Source organism: Callorhinchus milii, unplaced genomic scaffold (assembly GCF_018977255.1).
Source record: "Callorhinchus milii isolate IMCB2004 unplaced genomic scaffold, IMCB_Cmil_1.0 Scaffold5, whole genome shotgun sequence".
Classification (NCBI taxonomy): domain Eukaryota; kingdom Metazoa; phylum Chordata; class Chondrichthyes; order Chimaeriformes; family Callorhinchidae; genus Callorhinchus; species Callorhinchus milii.
The window spans coordinates 36,640,754-36,659,975 of record NW_024704746.1 but is presented as its reverse complement, the minus strand read 5'-3'; the positions used below and the strand labels follow the sequence as shown (position 1 = coordinate 36,659,975).

The 19,222-nt window shown below is 37.9% G+C and overlaps 1 protein-coding gene across 2 annotated transcripts in view; it reads left to right on the top strand.

Annotated features, from left to right (window-relative positions):
• LOC103185322 (protein tyrosine phosphatase receptor type R) overlaps positions 1 to 19,222 on the top strand; it is a 71,327-nt gene that overhangs the window by 4,568 nt on the left and 47,537 nt on the right. For both annotated transcript variants that reach the window (XM_007903754.2, XM_042335965.1), the window contains exon 2: positions 1,027 to 1,361. In XM_007903754.2, coding sequence (XP_007901945.1) covers positions 1,027 to 1,361 — 335 coding nt within the window. The remainder of the gene's footprint in view (positions 1 to 1,026; positions 1,362 to 19,222) is intronic.

Sequence of the window (19,222 nt, the reverse complement as noted above, 5' to 3'; positions counted from 1 at the left end):
GACATGCACAGTCTCCTACTATCTTGAATGGGGAATGATGAAATGAAAGCACTCAGCCCTTCCATCCACTTTGAACATTATTTTTAAATATCAGATTTGATTTTAAGAGCGGATTGTTAAACCTTCCTACTGCAAATTGGCTGCCACGTCAGCTTACTAAATACCAAATTCTGTGAAGCACTTTAAGACATCCTCTTGATGTGTGCTATATGAAATGTAAGGATTATCGTTATTATGGGGATATGGATCTTAAAATAACATTGTGTGACACTGCTCTGCACATTAAACACTAGCTTTAAGTATATCTCACTGATTTGTGCATTGCTTGCAAAGAAAAATAAGCAGATACATTCTGACTTTATTTTCACCAATATGCTACTTCTCTCTGTTGGTGAAAGACTCCATTTTGAGCCAGATATGTATAAATATCAGATATGTATACACTGCTGTGCGCAGTTGGCTGCAGCGTTTTTCTCACAAAATATACAATCAATTCACTTCCAGTATATTCTGTGAAGCACTTTGAGAAGTCTCGAAGATGTGATAAGGCGCTATATCAAATGCAAGGTTATTATTATTATTCGGTAAATATTAATTTTTGAACATAGAAACCTATTGGAATAATTATTTATTGGTATTTTGATGCAGTTATTGAGAACATATTTGTATATTCTATTCCTTGAATACACCAAGAATGGATTTCAATGTGTGCCCCTAGCAATGTTTGCAAAAGTTGAAGGCAATGTGTCACATGGAGCAATCTTCTTTGCCTACAAAATTCAGTTATTGCACTTTACAGTGGATCCTGTGAAGATCTTTGAGATATCCTTCTGACATGAAAGGCATTATATCAGATGCAAGGATTATTATTATAATATTTTAGTTTAGTAAAGTTATTGTCACCATTAAGGATAGGCTTAGAGTTATCCTTAATGTTAAGAAGAAACATTCCAATAAATAATTAAATGCCTTGTCATAAATTAGCAGAAAACGTAAAGTGTCTTTTTGAAACTTATTTCATTTCAGGGTGTTTGTCAGGAAATCATGATCACTTCAAGACCAGAAGTCCGAGGAGGTTAGTTGATGATGGAAAGCCGGTGAATATCTACCACCATGTACAGACCATTGACAAAAGCATGGAGCTGAGGGACGTGGAGATGCACAGAAGCAGAATCAGCATGGAGCAATCTAGACAGAATCTAGACAGAAATACAGACAGAACCAAACGCCATCCTGCTATGATCATCAAATCCAGTTTTCCTCTGATATCAAGCGAACAACCTATTAATTTTGTGGCTAACAGCAACCACCATCTGGAAATTGAAAATCTCCCTGTTCCTGAAGGCAAATTAATATTAGTGGTAAGTATTTTCTTTCTTAAAATAGTTACTTTTATTTGACAGATGTTTGGTAAACAAGGCTCAGTTGGTTGAACATTAAGTTAAATTGATTATTGATGGGTGCAAAAAAGTAGAAAAGTAATAATGTATTTATACTATTTTTGATTTCAGCAGTAAATGTGTCAGCGCTGGTGCAGTGGTAACATTCTCGCCTCTGACTGAGTCAGAGTTGTGGGTTCAAATCCCACTTTGGGATTTGGAATCACATTGTCTAAGCTGACACTCCAATGCAGTACTGGGGGTGCATTGCATTGTTGGAGGTGCCATCCTTCGGATGAGACATTAAACTGAGGCTACACCTGACTGCCTGTTCATGGTGGACGATAAATATCCCATGGCACTTTTCAAAAAGAGAAAGGAGTTTCTCCCGGAGTCCTGGCCAACAAATCTCCCAAATAAAATTGTTTACTCAATCCGTGGCTGTTTGTGGGACACTGCTGTGTTTCCCCAAAAAAGATGTCTCAATGATATGATAAGGCGCTGCATCAACTGCAAGGATTATTATTCTTATTACAGTAAAATGGAGTAGGAGTGACTACCTTATGCATCTTACTCCAAAAACAACAACAAATGACATTTGTACCCATCACATAATGCAAAGTCTTCATTCAGAGCTCCATACATGGTCTAAGATGTGTATGTACACAGTTCTGAGGTGTTAGTTTTTGAACCTGGTTTGATTTTCTCCTCTTATGTTTATATGGCAGTTGGTGTGAATCAAACTGCTCCTTAAATTACCTGCTATCTCAGTGCTGAGAGCAAAGAAATGTATCAAGATCCAATTAGTATGCTCTTATTAATAAGCCTATGTTCAGCACATAACTAACCTTTTGCATTACTGATACTGTAATGGTAATGATTGATCCTCATCATGTTGTAATTGGCACCCATTTTATTCAACGGTCTCTTATTCTGTTTTTTACTCCACCCCTGTTTCAGGACCCCACTTTTTTAAATGAGGATGAAAATAATGTATTCTTTCTAATGCTTTCAAGCTCATGTTGTTCAGAGTTCTGATTCATCATCCAGTTAACCTCATGTTCCACAAGGCAGGTATGATTAATTAATCAATCAAATATGAATAATTGGAAGAAGATTAATAATAAGTAGAAAAATATTATCTACTTTATGGACAAAGGAGCTCACAGAAATCTCTTCAATAGTTGTGTGAGCATAAATGGTTCTGAAAAACTAAACAACTACAATGGATGAAAAAATCTACCAAGGGAGAAAAGTATTCTGTATAAAATTAAAATGGACAATTTACATTCATCAGTAATTATAGTTTCTGAGAGCTCCCTTTAGGAGCCAGATATTTATCTGTTAAGAAAGGCACAGCAGGGAAAATCATAGGAGAGTGTACAGACAAATTGCTTATTCAGTGAATGATTTACAATTCAAAATATGGTTTAAAAGTTGTTGAATTTTTTTAAATTCTAGTACCTGATCTATCACATTCACTTAAAGTCTTATTTAGGCAATTCAATCAATTTAAAATAAAAGACAGATTTTGCTGCCAAATACATTGTTTAAGTTGTTCGTGCCTCCAAGGATCAAAATATAAAATCAATTCACTTTACAGTATATTCTATGAAGCGCTTTGAGATGTCTCGAAGACGTGATAAGGTGCTATATCAAATGCAAGGATTATTATTATTTATGAAATGTCGAGGAATCTCACTTTGTTTTATCTTTACATATACAGTAAACTCCTGATAACTTGTCACCCCAAAGGAAAAGCTTTCAGTGACGAGTTATCTGGAATGGCGAGTTAGGCATATGTATAAATTTATAAATAAATACGGCCGGGATATTGGCAATATGATAACTTAAATCACGATGACAAGTTAAGCCAGGGTCGAGTTATCAAGAGTTTACTGTATTCAGTTTCTGATGTTGACCATTTCCTCTGTTTTGTTACAAGGAGTGGTGTCAAGGTAATGTTCAGAGACTTAATAATAATAATAATCCTTGCATTTGATATAGCACTTTTCACATCTTCTCGACGTCTCGAAGCGCTTCACAGAACAGACTGTAAAGTGTAGTGACTGTATATTTGTGGCAAAATGCGGTAGTCAATTGCGCACAGCAGCGTCCCCACAAAGAGTCGTGGATTGAAGTGACCAATTTATTATTGTTTTTTTCTTGAGGGATTATTATCAGGTAATTTATTACGTTTATTTTATTAAATTTATTAAACTTAACAATTTATTCAAGCATCAACGTATGTAGTAAAAGTATCAGCGGCCGTTTGAATCCACTTATAGTTATAAAACTTGAGAATGCCTGATCATGAGTGACGTCCTATCTCGTTACAAACGCCACACTGAGATCCTAATGTAAGTGTACACTGCAGTGCAGCACTGCGGGAACACAGCACTATTGGAGGTGTGTACTTCACACAAGATGTTAAACAAGTTCCTGTTTTGTTGCTCGGGTGGGTGTAAAAGATCCCATGGCCCTATGTCAAACAGCTGGGAGCTCTCTTAAAATCCTGGCCAATAATCCTCCCTCAACCACCTCCTGCAACAGATTAATTGTTAATTTATTCCATTGCTATTTGTGGGATGTTGCCGGGAGAGATTAACTGCCACAATATCTACTTAACATTCCCTAACCTTCATTGTGCAAAGCACTTTGAGATGTTTTGAGGTAACAAGACATCTTGTCAACTTGCAACTATTGTGTCTAAGATTATGTAAATTATCATTGGAAAATCTGAATAAAATGTTCATCTTAAATGTCAGTACTCTGGGTTTGTCTTGGGAGTGGTGCAATATTATTTAATTGGCAGAATCCTTTCTATTTGGTGCTGGGAATCAGAAATGGTGCTTTTCTCCAGAAGTCTCCTTCAATAGAATTCAGATGATCCAGGCAGGTGAAGTGTTTCTTTATTGTACTTTAATTGATACTTTTTTGCATGAAATTTCTTTACAAGTATTATGTTTCATATAAAAAGTAGCCATCTTCCGACACGTTGATAAGACAGGCATTCAGTACTTAAGTAATAATCTTGAACAGTTGCAAAATGGATTGAAATACTTGCAGGATAATTGCACCGAAGAATGCTACCCATTGTCTTTTTGAACCATTCACACACAAATTTCATTCTTTGTTGTTTTAGAGTATTTGTTTGGAAAGTTATATCATCTGATTTTTAAAGTATACACTACCGACAAAAGTGCCCTTATCAAATGACACTGTACCTGTAGTGAAATATGTTTAATTGTTTTAAACAGAAAAGAAAAATATTCCATGTATGAAAATGTCACTCTTCCTTTGATTTAACTGTACCCAGACCTGACACATTCAGACACAAAGGCTCTATAGAACATCCAGACATAAGGAAATCTGTAAGGCTACTAAACAGTGCTTTACCAAAACCATTGAGGTAATTGAGACTCTTGACAAGCAGTTCTGTGCAGTTGAAGAAAGACTTGCTTCAAGAAGATCTTGTTCTTATCAGGAACTCAGTCCCGTTGAAGGGAGTGGGTGAAATTCCATATGGGGCCCCAAAATGCTACAGTTGAATTTGGAGAAAGAGTTGGTTGGGATGCTAAAAGACACTAAAATTTTCACATTCCAGTTATCCAGTATCAGCCTTTGTCATGGTCAACACAGTAGGCTGTGGAGCAAATCTCCCTCTACTAAGCCATGCTTATAAATTAGGGCTGGCTTCTCTGATGGTTCATTTGTTAAAGCCACTGCCTCATACGAGCTACCGGATACAGAAGGTCTTTGCTTTCCAATCTGTGCTGATCTCGGTTAATGTGGGTGTCAGGTGGTGGAATTGGCCTCAGCACTTCTCGATTAGTAACAGGAAATATCAGACAAAATTCCTGCTCCTGGTCATTGTCAAGTGACTGCTGCTGGAAAATGCACTCGTGTGAATCTGTTCTGAGAAGACAGAACAGGGCTGTGATACTTTCCATGGTTGAATAGCCTGCCCGACAAGATTAGCTTCACTGACAAGATTTACATGTTTAAAAAAAAACCTACTTGGGTGAGTCAGCCTCTTCAGAAAAAGGAGAGAACAAAATTGCAATTGAGCTTCCTTTTTAAATGTCTACATTGTGATACACAACTTTGTGTAGTATAAAGGGTTATTCTAATAGAACTGAAGAACGTTTTTCCCTTTTACTAACATACTTTTACCACTGAGGTGGATTGCATTGTGTCTTTCTTACATTTTTACTGCAAGGTCAGACCTCTCTGACAGTTCGCAATTGAACTAATGCTTTTCTGGAATCGCTCCAAGACATAAGTAGAAAGTTGAGTGTCTTGGGTTGTGTGTATATATAATTGTTCCTGGATTTCTAAAAGAGCCTGGGTTAGCGTCTTCATTGTGTGAAGGGTAATGGGGGAACTACTCTAACCTGGCAAATTGCTTGTGGTCATTATCATTTTGTCATTCATGACCTTGAGCTGCTCTTAAATGCAGTTAATCTCTTAACAAAGTAACTAAATTTTATCGGTCGATTTTTTGAAAAGGATTATTGATTGCAGCAAACAATTCATAACGCTGCTCAAATTTGAGCAGCTGCATTTTTTTGTGGTTTTAATCTTTGGACTGAAAGTGAATACTAGTCCTATTCTTTGACTCAACCCCAAACTGGTCTACATTTCTGGGAAGTTTAGTGTTTACGCCACTAATAATGGAACAAATTGTAAAATGTTGGAAAAGGGAATAATATGCAAAATGTGATAATCACCCTGCTGCATTTCCCCCGCCTCCAGATTTTCCCCCGCCCCTTAGATTTTGAGACAACCTTTGCTTCGTTGTTTTTTCTCTCGAATTATTGCTGCTTACCATTGTTTAAATACCAATCATGCAAAATATTCTGCTCGGATAGATTTAGAGTAATTAATGTTTCTTGAAGAGATTAAGAATTTTTTTTGCCTTTCTTGTTCGGCTGCAGAGATGCTAATGTGCTAATATAGATATTAACATCAAAGGAAGAAAGTAAATGTAACATGCCCCAAAAGACAAGGATGGGATACAATGCAATTCACATTTATAAAGTGCCTTTCATGTTGGGAGGATGTCTCAAAGCTCTTCTAGAATAATGCCGTGTAGTTATTCACCCAAACTGTGAGTGTCCAATTTCATGGGGAGAGGACAACAGCAACAACTTTTTTGGTACTCTTCACATGAGGTAGTGTCTTGGGTACTTAAAGAGGAGGTGACACAGTTAGAAGAGATGATTTTTTTCAGGTGGGAGGGGGCATCAAAGCGAGAGTCAATCCTCAATGCTCATTCAGAGATTTCATAGTAGCTGGAGAGTGGTTCTGGGAATGAAACGCAACATTGGTTGGGTGTTGTACAATTTGTTTGATCAGGTGTATGTCACAACACATGTGGAAACATTTGTCTTCAAATCCCTCCACTCCTCTGCACCCTCCTACCTCTTTGACCTCTCTCCTCAAAACAGTGTCCATTACCTTCGTTCCTCCGGGTCTGGCTTCTTCCTTGTCCCCCGAGTCCTCCACTCCACCCTTGGCGGCCGTGCCTTCAGCCACTATGCCCCGAGGCTCTGGAACTTCCTTCCCTTCCTCACTCCCTTCACCTCGTTTCCTATTTTCAGGTCTCTGCTGAAGACCTTTCTTTTGATCTTTTGACGCATTTGGTCACCTTCCTCCCCCTACCCCTGGCTCGGCCCCGGGATCCGTTTCTGTGAAGTGCTCTGAGACGCCGTCCGGCACGGAGGGCGCTATATAAATCCAAGTTGTTGTTGTTGAAACCCATCACCAGGCTTAAGGGTATCCAAATTAGACTGGGACTTCCACATAAATATGCCACCTACACATGGAAATCTCCCTTATGATGGAACTCAAAAGAGTTCTTCTGTGGGGAGAAAAGTAACCATTTTCACACTGAATTTATAACCTATTTTAATAGATACAAGTGGTGTCATTCACTAATATGCAAATCATGTTATCTTTAAGAAACTAACAGTATAGACATATATTGTATTATGTTTTTCATGGGATCATCGAAGTTATGATATGCAAGAAATCCATTTGTAGGCAAAATTCATTCACTGCAGTTAATTCTGTGAAGCACTTCGAGACATCCTCCTGTCGTGAAAGGTACTATATCAAAAGCAAGGATTATTTATTTATGATTTATTTGGCCCGGTGACTATGCTGATGCTGCAACCAGCTCATATACTGGAGCTAGAAATTCTAACTCTCAGTCCGATGCTCTCTCCCTGTTATTGTTAGGACGACAATACTTTGAGGTATATTACTTTTGTAATAGTATGTAGATTGCTGCTCGTAACAATTTACCACTTATCAAATAGCCAGTATCCTGACAGTACTTAGCACTTACTTTAAAACACAAGTTCTTTATGGCTGCATTGAGCATCGTTTTGAATCAGATGGAATTAGGCCTGTAAATTCTGTGGTGGTTGATATTGCTTCCTTTCGATGAGTTTATTTTCATGATAGCTTTGAGACTTTCTGAGCTGTTTTCTTGAAGTAAATGAGAATGGGGATTGCATTTATTTCTCTTTATGGCACTAAACATACAACAAACATTTGTGACTGTGTGACTGATTCAAATCAGTGTTTTATCACTGTTCATGCTTCAGTGTTGTTCTGTTTGGTGGCAAAATGTGTTTTTGATTGTCAGTTGTCGAGAGGAATTTATTGTAAAGTGTAGTGGCTGTATTTGTTGACTAAATATGGACTACATAAACTGAATAGATTGAGAGTACCTTGAATAATCAGCAAACAAAACAAGGTCATAGCAATGCATTGTATCTGGTATGTCTTTTATGTTATCCCCTGTATGGAGTCTTACAAACTGTAGACAATGTCTCAGATCATAGTTCACCTATGAATGAACAGTCACCAGACTTCACAGTAAAATCCTGTGAAGATCTTAGAGACAGTTCGAGGACGTAATAAGGTGCTATATCAAATGCAAGGAATACATGCTTGTTTTTTAACAAGCTGTCACGGTACACGCAAAAACATGAAATAGCAGTCTTGCAGCTTCTTGTACATTTTGGTGGCATTGAAAGGGCGTAGGTCTTTCTCCGGCAATGGTTATTTCAGAAATCAATAGGTTTTGGTATTCAATAGGTGATCCCCACGCTCACTCAGGATGTGGATGAGGTGACGGTGTAAATGGTGTTTTCCGCACTCCAGACAGCGGCTCTCCTTCATCTAGTTGCATCGGTAAATGCTGCACAAACGCTTTGTTGCATGTTTGTTGAAGGAGTAGGTTGTGTTGATCTACATCTGGGATTACACCTACCCTACTGCTCAGAACCAAAATTTTACTATCTAGCAAACATCAGTGGTCCTATGCCTGTGGACCACAGGCTGAGTAGGTGTCTAGCGGGATCGTAAAGACAGTCACAAATCCGAAAGTGTGGAGGAGCATATGATTTTTGAGTGCAATTTTGACAGCACTGATCAGTATTATGTGGGATTTTCAGAGCTTGCGTAGGGTGAGGCGCCAAAGCTGCAGGATTCTGAGCTATTCAGTGGATCTGAAATTTCAGCTGTTCATAACCATTCACGATTTTTTATCTGTATATTTTGTTTATATAGCCAAGAAAAGAGTCAGACAATTCAGTGTACCATGCTATAAGGTATTTACATGGTGTGCAATTAATGTAAAGTGAACTACAAATACAGCAGTTGTTTGGAACTGCTACATTTATCCACCAGATGTCCCTCTTTGGTAATGATTAATTATTGTTGCGTATACAACCCTATAAAAACAGAGCCCTCCTTCAGAAAGTGTTTCCCATAATTGAAGTACTGAAGCAGTCATTTCGAACCCTAAAGAACTCAAACTTCATAACATTAATTAATAGCCAACACAACTGAAGAGGCGTTAGAAAACAGCCATCTTTATTGTAGCATCCTTAAAGCCCTCCACAGCCTTGCCCCTTCCTATTTCTGCGACCTGATGCACATAATCTGTCTGCTCTCTCTGCTCAGCAGCTGTGACCTCCTCCACGCCCTCTCCTGGCGCGTCCCACCATCGGTTGGACCTTCAGCCTTTCTAATCCAACCTTATGGAACTCCTTGCCTCCTTCAAGGCGCGTCTTGAAAGCCTCCTCTTCAACCGTGCCTTCGGCCACCCTCTCTGCCCTCCATCCTGCGCGATCCGCTTTATATAGTGAGTGTCTGGTGGATTGTTTTGGCTGATGTTCTTCCTTTTCCTTAAAGCATTCAAAGTTTTTCATATTCACAATATGATACAGACGCAAACCCTAGCAAGATTTGGCAATGTTGGAATGTGCATCCTAAAAATAAAACAAGATTCATTAAAAAAATAATAATGTGGTTACTGAATCCACGACTGTTTGTGGGATACTGTTGTGCGCAATTGGCTTTTGCGATTCGCCCACAAAATATACAGTCACTAGACTACAGTATATTCTGTGAAGCGATTTGAGATGTCTCAATACCGTGATAAGGCCCTATATCAAATGCATTATGATTATTATAGGATTCAACACCTTCAGCTCAAATATAGAGCCAAAAGCATTTTCACAAAGGTCTTGAAGAATGTTTTCTCTAACAAAAACTCATTTATGATAATATAATAAAAGTAATCCTAATATTTGATATAGTGCTTAATCACATCATTGAGACGTCACAAAACACTTCACAGAATATACTATAAAGTGAATTGGCTGTATATTTTGTGGGCGAACAAACTTTGAGCGAACAAATTTAACCTTAGTGCCATTCATCAAAGTGCATAATTAGGATTGCATAATCACTCATGATTACTTTTGTCATACGTTTAAATCCTTTCTAAATGGCAGAGTGTCTTTTTAGATGAATATCAGTTCAGTTTCCCCAGCACATTTATTTTTGGGTTAACTTGTAAAGACCGGTGCTTACTGAGGTATAATTTTTTTTAAATGTCGGTCATTCATCCATGTACCTTGTACAAGATGAAACTTGGAGAAATGGAACAATGAAGATACTTCCCTAAACCCAGTGTAAAACAAGGCATTCACAATTGAAGTTTGGCTGCCAATAGTTTTATTGAAACACACACAACTGAACAAACAAATCTGCAACATTTAAGCTTCTTACTTGGCAGCATTTCGACAAACAAATTGATTTTCCACCTGCTTTACAATGTCATTTTATCCTAAAAACAATGGTCTTTCTGATTCTGATTACAATTCAGGAATGAGCCCACTAGATCTGGCACAGGCGTAGAGGATCTGATATTTGTGGAGTCCTGTGGCTCAGTGGTTAGAGCACTCGCTTTGCAAGTGAGAGACCTGAGTTCATTTCCAGGCAGAGGGCGAAACCTTGGGCAAGTTTCCTTACTCCACACAGAGCCTAATAATAATCCCTCCAAAACTAAAAAAACAAAACAGTAATAAATTGGTCATTTTCAATCCACGACTGTTTGTGGGAGATTGCTGTGCGCAATTGGCTGCCGCGTTTGCCCACAAATATACAGTCAATTCACTTTACAATGTATTCTGTGAAGCGCTTTGGGACGTCCTCCCGACGTGAAAAGCGCTATATCAAATGCAAGGATTATTATTGGAGTCCTGTAGCTCAGTGGTTAGAGCACTCGCTTTGCAAGCGAGAGACCTGAGTTCAATTCCAGGCAGGGCGAAACCTTGGGCAAGTTTCCTTACTCCACACGCCTTATAATAATCCCTCCAAAACAAAAAACAATAATAAATTGGTCATTTTCAATCTACGACTGTTTGTGGGACATTGCTGTGCGCAATTGGCTGCCGCGTTCGCCCACAATTATACAGTCAATTCACTTTACAGTGTGTTCTGTGAAGCGTTTTGGGACGTCCTCCCCACGTGAAAAGCGCTATATCAAATGCAAGGATTATTATTATTATTATTATTGTCTCTGCAAATTCTGCATGTTCACAATATAGAAAATGGGTTTTGATACATGATTTGCGTTAGCTTTATGTATTTCAAGGAGTGAATTAATTGATTTATTTAAGTCTACTAAAAAAAACAAGGTTAATTGTCAAGAGGTTAGCTCATTGTTCAGGCATTTTAAATCATACTCAAAGGAAAATTAGTACTGGGAGGATCATAGAGGCCACAGGACATCCACTTCAATGCAGAAGTAAAGCAGATGCTATCTAGTGACGTCAGCCAATCAGATCCCCACGGAGAGCATCCTTTGCCCATCATTGACATGACTAATTGGTCTAGTTCCAGACCGAGTGGGAGCTGTTTCTTATTTTTAACTCAGTCCCTGATGGTTTTTTTGGGGTTTAACAAACACTGAGGAAGAACTGGGTTAACCCTCAGATTGCAATACATCTGCGGAACTTCCTTTTGAAGAAAAAACTACTGAAGGAAAAAAAACACCTTTTTCCACCGAATTTCTAAAGCTGTCTCTATCAAGTTCAGTTTCCTCTTTTAACCTAAACATTTTTTAACCTTCACAATATTACATTTTCTATAACAGCTAACTCTGTCTAAGGCTTGAATGTGGCTGTTATATCAGGGTTGTTCTTGCACTTTTCCACTTCTGAAAAGAATGCAAGAAAAGCCTTATTGTATTATACTTCACTCAACTCTGCCTCCAAATCCATTCCATTTCGTAAGCTTTGCTTGGTTTTAGTTGATTGATATTGCAATGTTCATTGCTCAATAAATGTTTTCCAATTTGTTCATCCTAAGATTCAGATACATTGCCTACAATCTGGCAGTCTTACTGTAATTTATAATTTATCAGGGTTTGAAGATCTCTCTCATTCTCCGCTTCCTCATACAAAATAAAGCCTTTGAAAAACCAAGCTTGACATCGCTTGTTTGCGACCTTATATTGTTTTTTGTGCTACTCTTTTCAACCTTGGTGATATTCAATGCTTCATCCCCCACTTAGATTTATCATGAAACATTATATACGAGTAAATTAAAATCTTCACAGTAATTAATCATTGAACAGTAGAAATTTGTCTATCAGGAAATTTCTCATTAAAATACTGTAACATTTCATGAGGACTTCCGTGCACATCGCATAATCTTTCCTGCCCTGTTTTTGGAAATGGGTTTCATCTTTTGAAGGATTTATATTTTTCTCTTTGCAAATACAATCTTGCCTGCAATTTAGGTGGAGCTTTTCGTAGCGGATTGCAGAAATTAAATGGAGGCTGAACTGAACCATAACAACTGATAATTTGATAATGAAAGGAAATTGATAGGTTCACATTTCGATCCAACAAAAAAAAAGTCTAGCCTGGCTGAATTTGAAATGGATTAAATGAGACATTCTTAGGCACTCTTCTAATCTGACAAGTAGGGAGTTTGTGTAGTCGAGCCTCGATGTGATAAATGTGTGGATGAGGGTCTGGGGTGAGAGACCGTGGCAGAGCTGGGCAACGTTGCGGAGGTGGGGGTCGCACAGGACGCTGAGGTTCCATATTAGCTCCAGATCCCAAACACCAGCTCACGTGTGGATCTCTGACTATCCAGCACCTTGGAACATCCTCCAGACGTGAAAGGAACTATACAAATGTAAGTTGTTGTTGTAACCCTAAAAGGTGTTGCGTTCTCATTTGCTTCATGTTATGTGCTTGACTTGAGACTGAGATTGTACACTGGCAATGTCTGAGGAGTGAACCTGCATGAGTATTTTTATACAGTGCAATTTTAAAAAAAAGCAGTTAGTGCACAGACAGAGATTAATTATTGTGCGAACGGAGACGACATTTTCCATTGATGTATAAAACACATACCCTTGTTGTAGTGTGTGGGAGGAGAGGGAGAAATTGATTCTCATGTACTCATATGAGTAGTGCTTTCACTGCAATGAGAGTGTCTTTCCATTACATTTGATGGGTGGATGGAATATTAGAAGTTTATCTTTAAGCGATTTTACTCTATCCAGTAAGTGGCTTTCACTAAAACATTATTACAATTACCACAGCTAATGGGAGGTATTATCTGGAGTCCAGGTGTGAATCACCTTCATATATCCAGCTTGGTGTCCACCTTGATTAGTTCGAAAAGTTGTATTCAGCCACTGCTCAAACTCCCTAACTCCAACTGGTAGGACCGTTGATCAATGAGTAGGAAAGTATGTCCGAGATGTGGGCAGGAGGATGATGGCAATGCTCTCACGCATTTCATGTTGAGTTGTGTTGCTCGCTGGGAAGCTCACAGGGAATTCATGGTACCTGTTATCAACCTAATAAGAGCTCAAACCTGCAATTGTTGATGTCAGATGACTTACTAATGACTATCCTCCTTGAGGGAGAAAAATGTGGTTTCCTTGCAGCTGAGTTGCCTCCAAGGGTGCTTTGTGATGGCGTTTCGGTATCGAGTCAACCATCTGTGACAGTCTCAATAAGCCTGTTCTCAATAGCCAATAGTTCCAGAGCCAGGCAGGTCTGTAGTATTTTAGGGCACTGCTGACAGACCAGCGTCCTTGCTTGTCAGCAGGACTTGGAGGGGCAGACAGGTCACTGGAAGCAAAGATTCTTCCCACTCAGATCCTAATGGTAGGATGGTCAAACAGCGAGAAGCTTGCCAGACAGTGTTCTCAATAGTGAACTATGGTGTTTTAATTGATTATATTCCAGCAATACCTCAACTCTGGGGTCCAGCAGACACTGGGATCCACAAGCCTTGGCTCTCAGCAAATTGCACCTAGATAAATAGGATGCATACCTCCAGGGAGAGAGTGTGCATTGCATTCCAGACACACGGTAAATTCCAAATGTAGGTGTCACATATGTGGAACTTTCAGTCTGGTTTGGATAATCTTAAACTAGGTGATGGATTTCCGTTTGTGTCAGATACCAAACAATTATTTAAATTACATCTATATTGTGGTGAAAAATATGGTATGTGAAACAATGCTAATTTTTACATCACATATGGCATCCTCATTGCACTTCTGTAGTGAGGGTCTTTTGTAAGGGTATTTCTGTGTGTCGGGTGTGGCGAGGGCAATATTCTATCCCTTATTGCTTTTAAAAAAAAACTCCTGACAATTAGATCTTGTGCATTTTTTGACCGAATATAATTATCCGTTTCTTCTTCATCAACAAATACAGGAAATAAAGGAATTTGTTTGCTTATTACTTGGATAGCTGATCCCTAGAATCATGCTTCCTGTTCTCTAAACCAAGGGAAGTCCTTATGACATTCCCACCACTTAACAAGTACCATCAGACAGAGTGCATCTGATAATCAGATGTCTTATCGTGACTGGTTACATCCGTCCACCTACAATCACACTTTACCATCAGCCAGATGCCCTGAGCTGTTGTTTACATTGTGTAGATTAAATATTGGGCCATCGTCCTTTTTGCATCGATACGTGTGTAAAGTTCAGCTTATTTGCAGTCTAAATATTTACGTGTTGCGGAAGCATTGCTGTCACTTTTATAATTATTCTTTTGAGGAACACAGCAGAGGAGGATTAGATTTCAGAAGGAAGGTTAAAAAGCCTGTGATGTTTCACTAATAAAATAACAAATTATCCATTAGACCAGTAGAAGGTTAAATATTTGTAAACCGTATGTATGAAGAAAGCAAGAATTACTATTCCACTTGAGTAATTGTGGCTTTTGATGTTTTGGATGCCAATTTTATTTGTGCGCACACAGGTTAGATAGTGTTTTTAATTCAGTTTGTTCATACAAGAGTCTTAATGATAATCAAATCTTTGTTCCCACTTTAATTTGGAGCTGGGATGTGATTAACAACTTGCATTGTGATAAACGCAGAGAGAGATAGCATTCATCTGTGACATAGATTCTGCTGGCATAGATCTTAGGATACCTTATGGAGACACCCGAGGCATACAGCGACAGAAAATGCAACCAAAGAATTCAGGTTGTAGGATTTTGAGAGTTTGGCTTCCAGTTAAATTAACAAAATTTTTTTAATCAAAAATCCCTGCTTCTAAAATCAACCTTGTTTTCCAAAATTATGATTTTTATTTATACCAAAGAGAGGATCACATAGATTGAACTGGTTGTGATTTTTAATTTAAATTTTTTAGCAGATTATGGTGTCATGTGGCCTATGTCCATCACAGAGCTACAGCTCATGATGTAAGTTTCTATGAGATTACTAGCTTTTAATTACTGCCATTAGTCCCTGGGTAAACAAGTATTTCTGGCTAGCAAATCAGAAATTTCTAATGGCATAAAATCATTGGTTATGTCACAGCAAATTACTGACGCATTTTAGAAAAGAAGATATTTAACATTTACAAAGGAACTTTCTAAAGCAATGTCATTTTAAAAAAAAAATTTATCTCAGGAAAAAATAACCGAGAAATCCAAAAGCCCTAAATATACAACTATGTACCTTATTGTTATGTTTGAATAGTATTCTACAGAAGTTCACCCAGTTGCTATTATTGCTGCTAAGATATTAAATGAATGGAAATTAATGCAAGCACATACAAACACAGGTCAGCTGGTTTGTATTTGGAATCATTACCTTGTATAAAAAAGCAATAACCCATATTTTAAGAAACAATATTTGTACACTATCGAAACATTTCTTGTTGGGCAAGTAGAATTATTTTTATAAAAGTGCAAATCAATCCAGAAATTTGAAACGATCCAGTAAGACTTATTTTTTTCAAAATACAGATTTAAATTAGACTTGAAGCATAAATATGTTCTAATTATTCATTTTTTGAATCCTATTATGGTGTGTATATTAAATAACAACGCAGAATTCAAATGTTACAAACAGAATAAGAATGTGTTGTACAAACAACAGATTGGTTATTGCATTAGGTTGTGGGATAAGCTTTAGAACATACTATGTTTCTAATAATAATAATCCTTGCATTTGATACAGCGCCTTATCATATCTTCGAGATGTCTCAAAGCACTTCACAGAATACACTGTAAAGTGAATTGACTATATATTTTGTGGGCGAAACGCAGCAGCCAATTGCACACAGCAGTGGTTAAATGTTTGACAATGTTGTTCAGAAATGATTTAGTTATATTCTATCACGTTTAAATTTAATTCCCCAAAAAGCCTGAAACCAGGGGTTACAGCACATCACCAAATAGGTAGCCCATAAAGACTGGGATAGTCAGTGTCAATGAAAATAAGAACTATCCCTTAGGGTACTGCACAGTGGTAGCTGTTGTGCAATAATGATCACAAAGCAAGTGTATTGTTTGGCCATCTCTCTACAGTCCCTAGTGGATGTGCACTCTTATGAATAAAAGTGCCCAGGTTTTAGCGGTCCTCCCTTTCAAAGTACTAAATTGATTGTGCAGAGAGTGGAAGTGCTGCTTGTCTTAATGGATGCAGTTCGCGTGAGGTTATTATTAAACTATAATAACTTATATCTCAAGGTTGTACATGGATGAGGTTAGGAGTCCAATGTGAAAGTCTCATCGATCTGTCCACAACCTGAACATGAAATGGAACATAATATTGTTGCGCTGACCTGCCCAGCCTGCTTTTATTTAGTCTAGCACAGCAGGGCAGTGTGCATATTAGCCATCTTTGCACCTTATCCAGAGATGAAACTTAATAAGAATTATTCTGAATTTAATTCAATATCTTATTAAACATTACACTGTTTTCAACTGCAAACCACTAGTACCAAAATGTCTGCTTCTTAAAGCCCTTGCACAGCAACACCAACTAACAAAATATTAATATTTTCAATAATGAGATAATTGTGATATTGAAATTTAAGGTGATAAATTAAAGGATAGTCATGTTTTTACTTTCTTATTTATCCATTTAACAATCATCCCTGCGCTGTCTATGCAAGTCTTCCTTTAGCTTATCTTGGACATGTTCATATGTGCTGCCTTTGGCTCAGGACTTTGTTTGCTTTTCAAGTGACTGTGCTTCCCAAAGACAAGGCAATTAAGGCGTGGGAAGATCAGTGCGAATAGGGTGAACCGCCTTCAGTAATATCTGTTGGGTAATTTAGCAAACCCCTACTCACCATTATCGCTTTTAAAGGGGCTTTTACCTCTTGTAACCTCCTCGAGCAGGATTGGTAGATGACTAACACTTAGATTTATCTGCAACTTAACACCAGGCTGAAACAACAGGAGGCTGAGCAGTAATGGAATCCATCAAATGACTGGTGGTCTTAAGTGCTAAGCAATACTTGGACTCTGAGCTTAATCATAGCAGTGTGAGTCAGAGCTGCTGTCAAGCCTAGTTATCGGATTAGGCTTTCTCTGCTCCTGTTTGCAACTGGAGAACATACATTCTTGTATAAGGAAGATCCAGAACTTTCACTATGTTGGTAGATTTCCAAATGGCAAATCTTCATTTTGTTTGGATGCTGCTGCCCTAATAGAACCTTGTAAATTATATATTGGCTCCTAACTGTTCTTTTTTTTCTGTTAATGTAGGCGATAATTAATCAAAAAGATTTCCTAATTGGTAGGGTTTACCAAAAGGATTGTTTGACGTTTCCGTGTGTGTTTTGTGGGCAATATACATTCTGTATATTTTCCAGTGAAAATGTTAATGATGTCGGAAAGTGAATCAAAATGAATACTATCCATAAGGAAATTATAACCTCACACTCACTGGCATCTGAGAACCTGAGATCGAGGGGATGGGTGTAGTACACACAAATAAAATTTACAAGGCTCACAAGCAGGTTTTTCTCCAAAAGGCTTTGTTGCTCGGTACTATTCAGGTGTGAGGATACAGAACAACATCAAAATACCAGGCCTGTCACTCACAGCTCCCAAGGGAGTGTTTAATTTCTTTTGCAATTTCTCCAGCTGTTACTTTTTGAGGTGTTTTAGTCTGAGAAAACATTAGAAGTAAATCACATATTATGTTCGGTTAATATTAAAGAACAAGGAAATTTAAATGTTTTTTTTTGCTCTTTCAATTTTTGAAGCACAAATAGTGGTCGAAGATCTTTGGAAACTCAGTATTTGCACTGAATTAGTGGATGTTACAGGTTCAAAAAATGCCTGGGGAATCTCCCTGGGGGAATATACTCTTAACAGATCAGAGACAAGATAGATCTTTGCAAATAATAAGAGGCAGTCCCTTTGCAGTGCAACAGGGGTAAATGTGGTTATTGGCATATTAGCTGGAGACACGTATACTAGATGACAATGGATTTACAGCAGTTGGAAAATGAGAAGAGGATTGTTCTGAGGAAAGCAGGTCTCCGATCAAATGGTAACGTTGTGAGGAAACATAAGACGGTCTGTCGGGTTGTGCAGGGTATGCTGTACATCTGCGCTCTCTGGCAAATCCTCAAGGTGAGCTGTGAAAGGAGTGCGAATTAAGTCATCGTCTAATGTATTCATTCTGATTCGATTCATCCAAGTCTATTGAAATGTTTGACATTGCATAGTGATGCCATGTGCAGATAAACAAGAGATTAAAGACTGGGGTCTGTTTTGTGGGATTTCAGAATGGTGGTGATCTTGTTAGCACTTTTATTCATTTAATGCTGGATATTTTGTGCATGTATTTATTATGATAGGGATTTATTATGCTAGGGATTTTCTTTTTATAATGCTATCTTAAAATACAAATTTCTGTATTATGTTTAATATTTTGCATGAGAGAATATCATACCATATGACTAGGTTTAATTTTTTTACAGTCTTACACAATGTATTAATGTAAAGGTAATCATTGCATGGTTTAAAAATAGGTCTTGCTATCTCTCAGTGTTAAACAAGGTGGTCGTGATCTATTCTGAGAGTGCTTCTTCTTATGGAGGAGGTAAATAAATAGCGGAGAGTATAATTTGGCTCGTTATTTGGCTAATGAGAAAGGCCTTTAGTATTTCTGAGTTTTACGACATGCCTTTGTGAAATAAAACACAATTTCCACTATCTCAGAGGGAACAT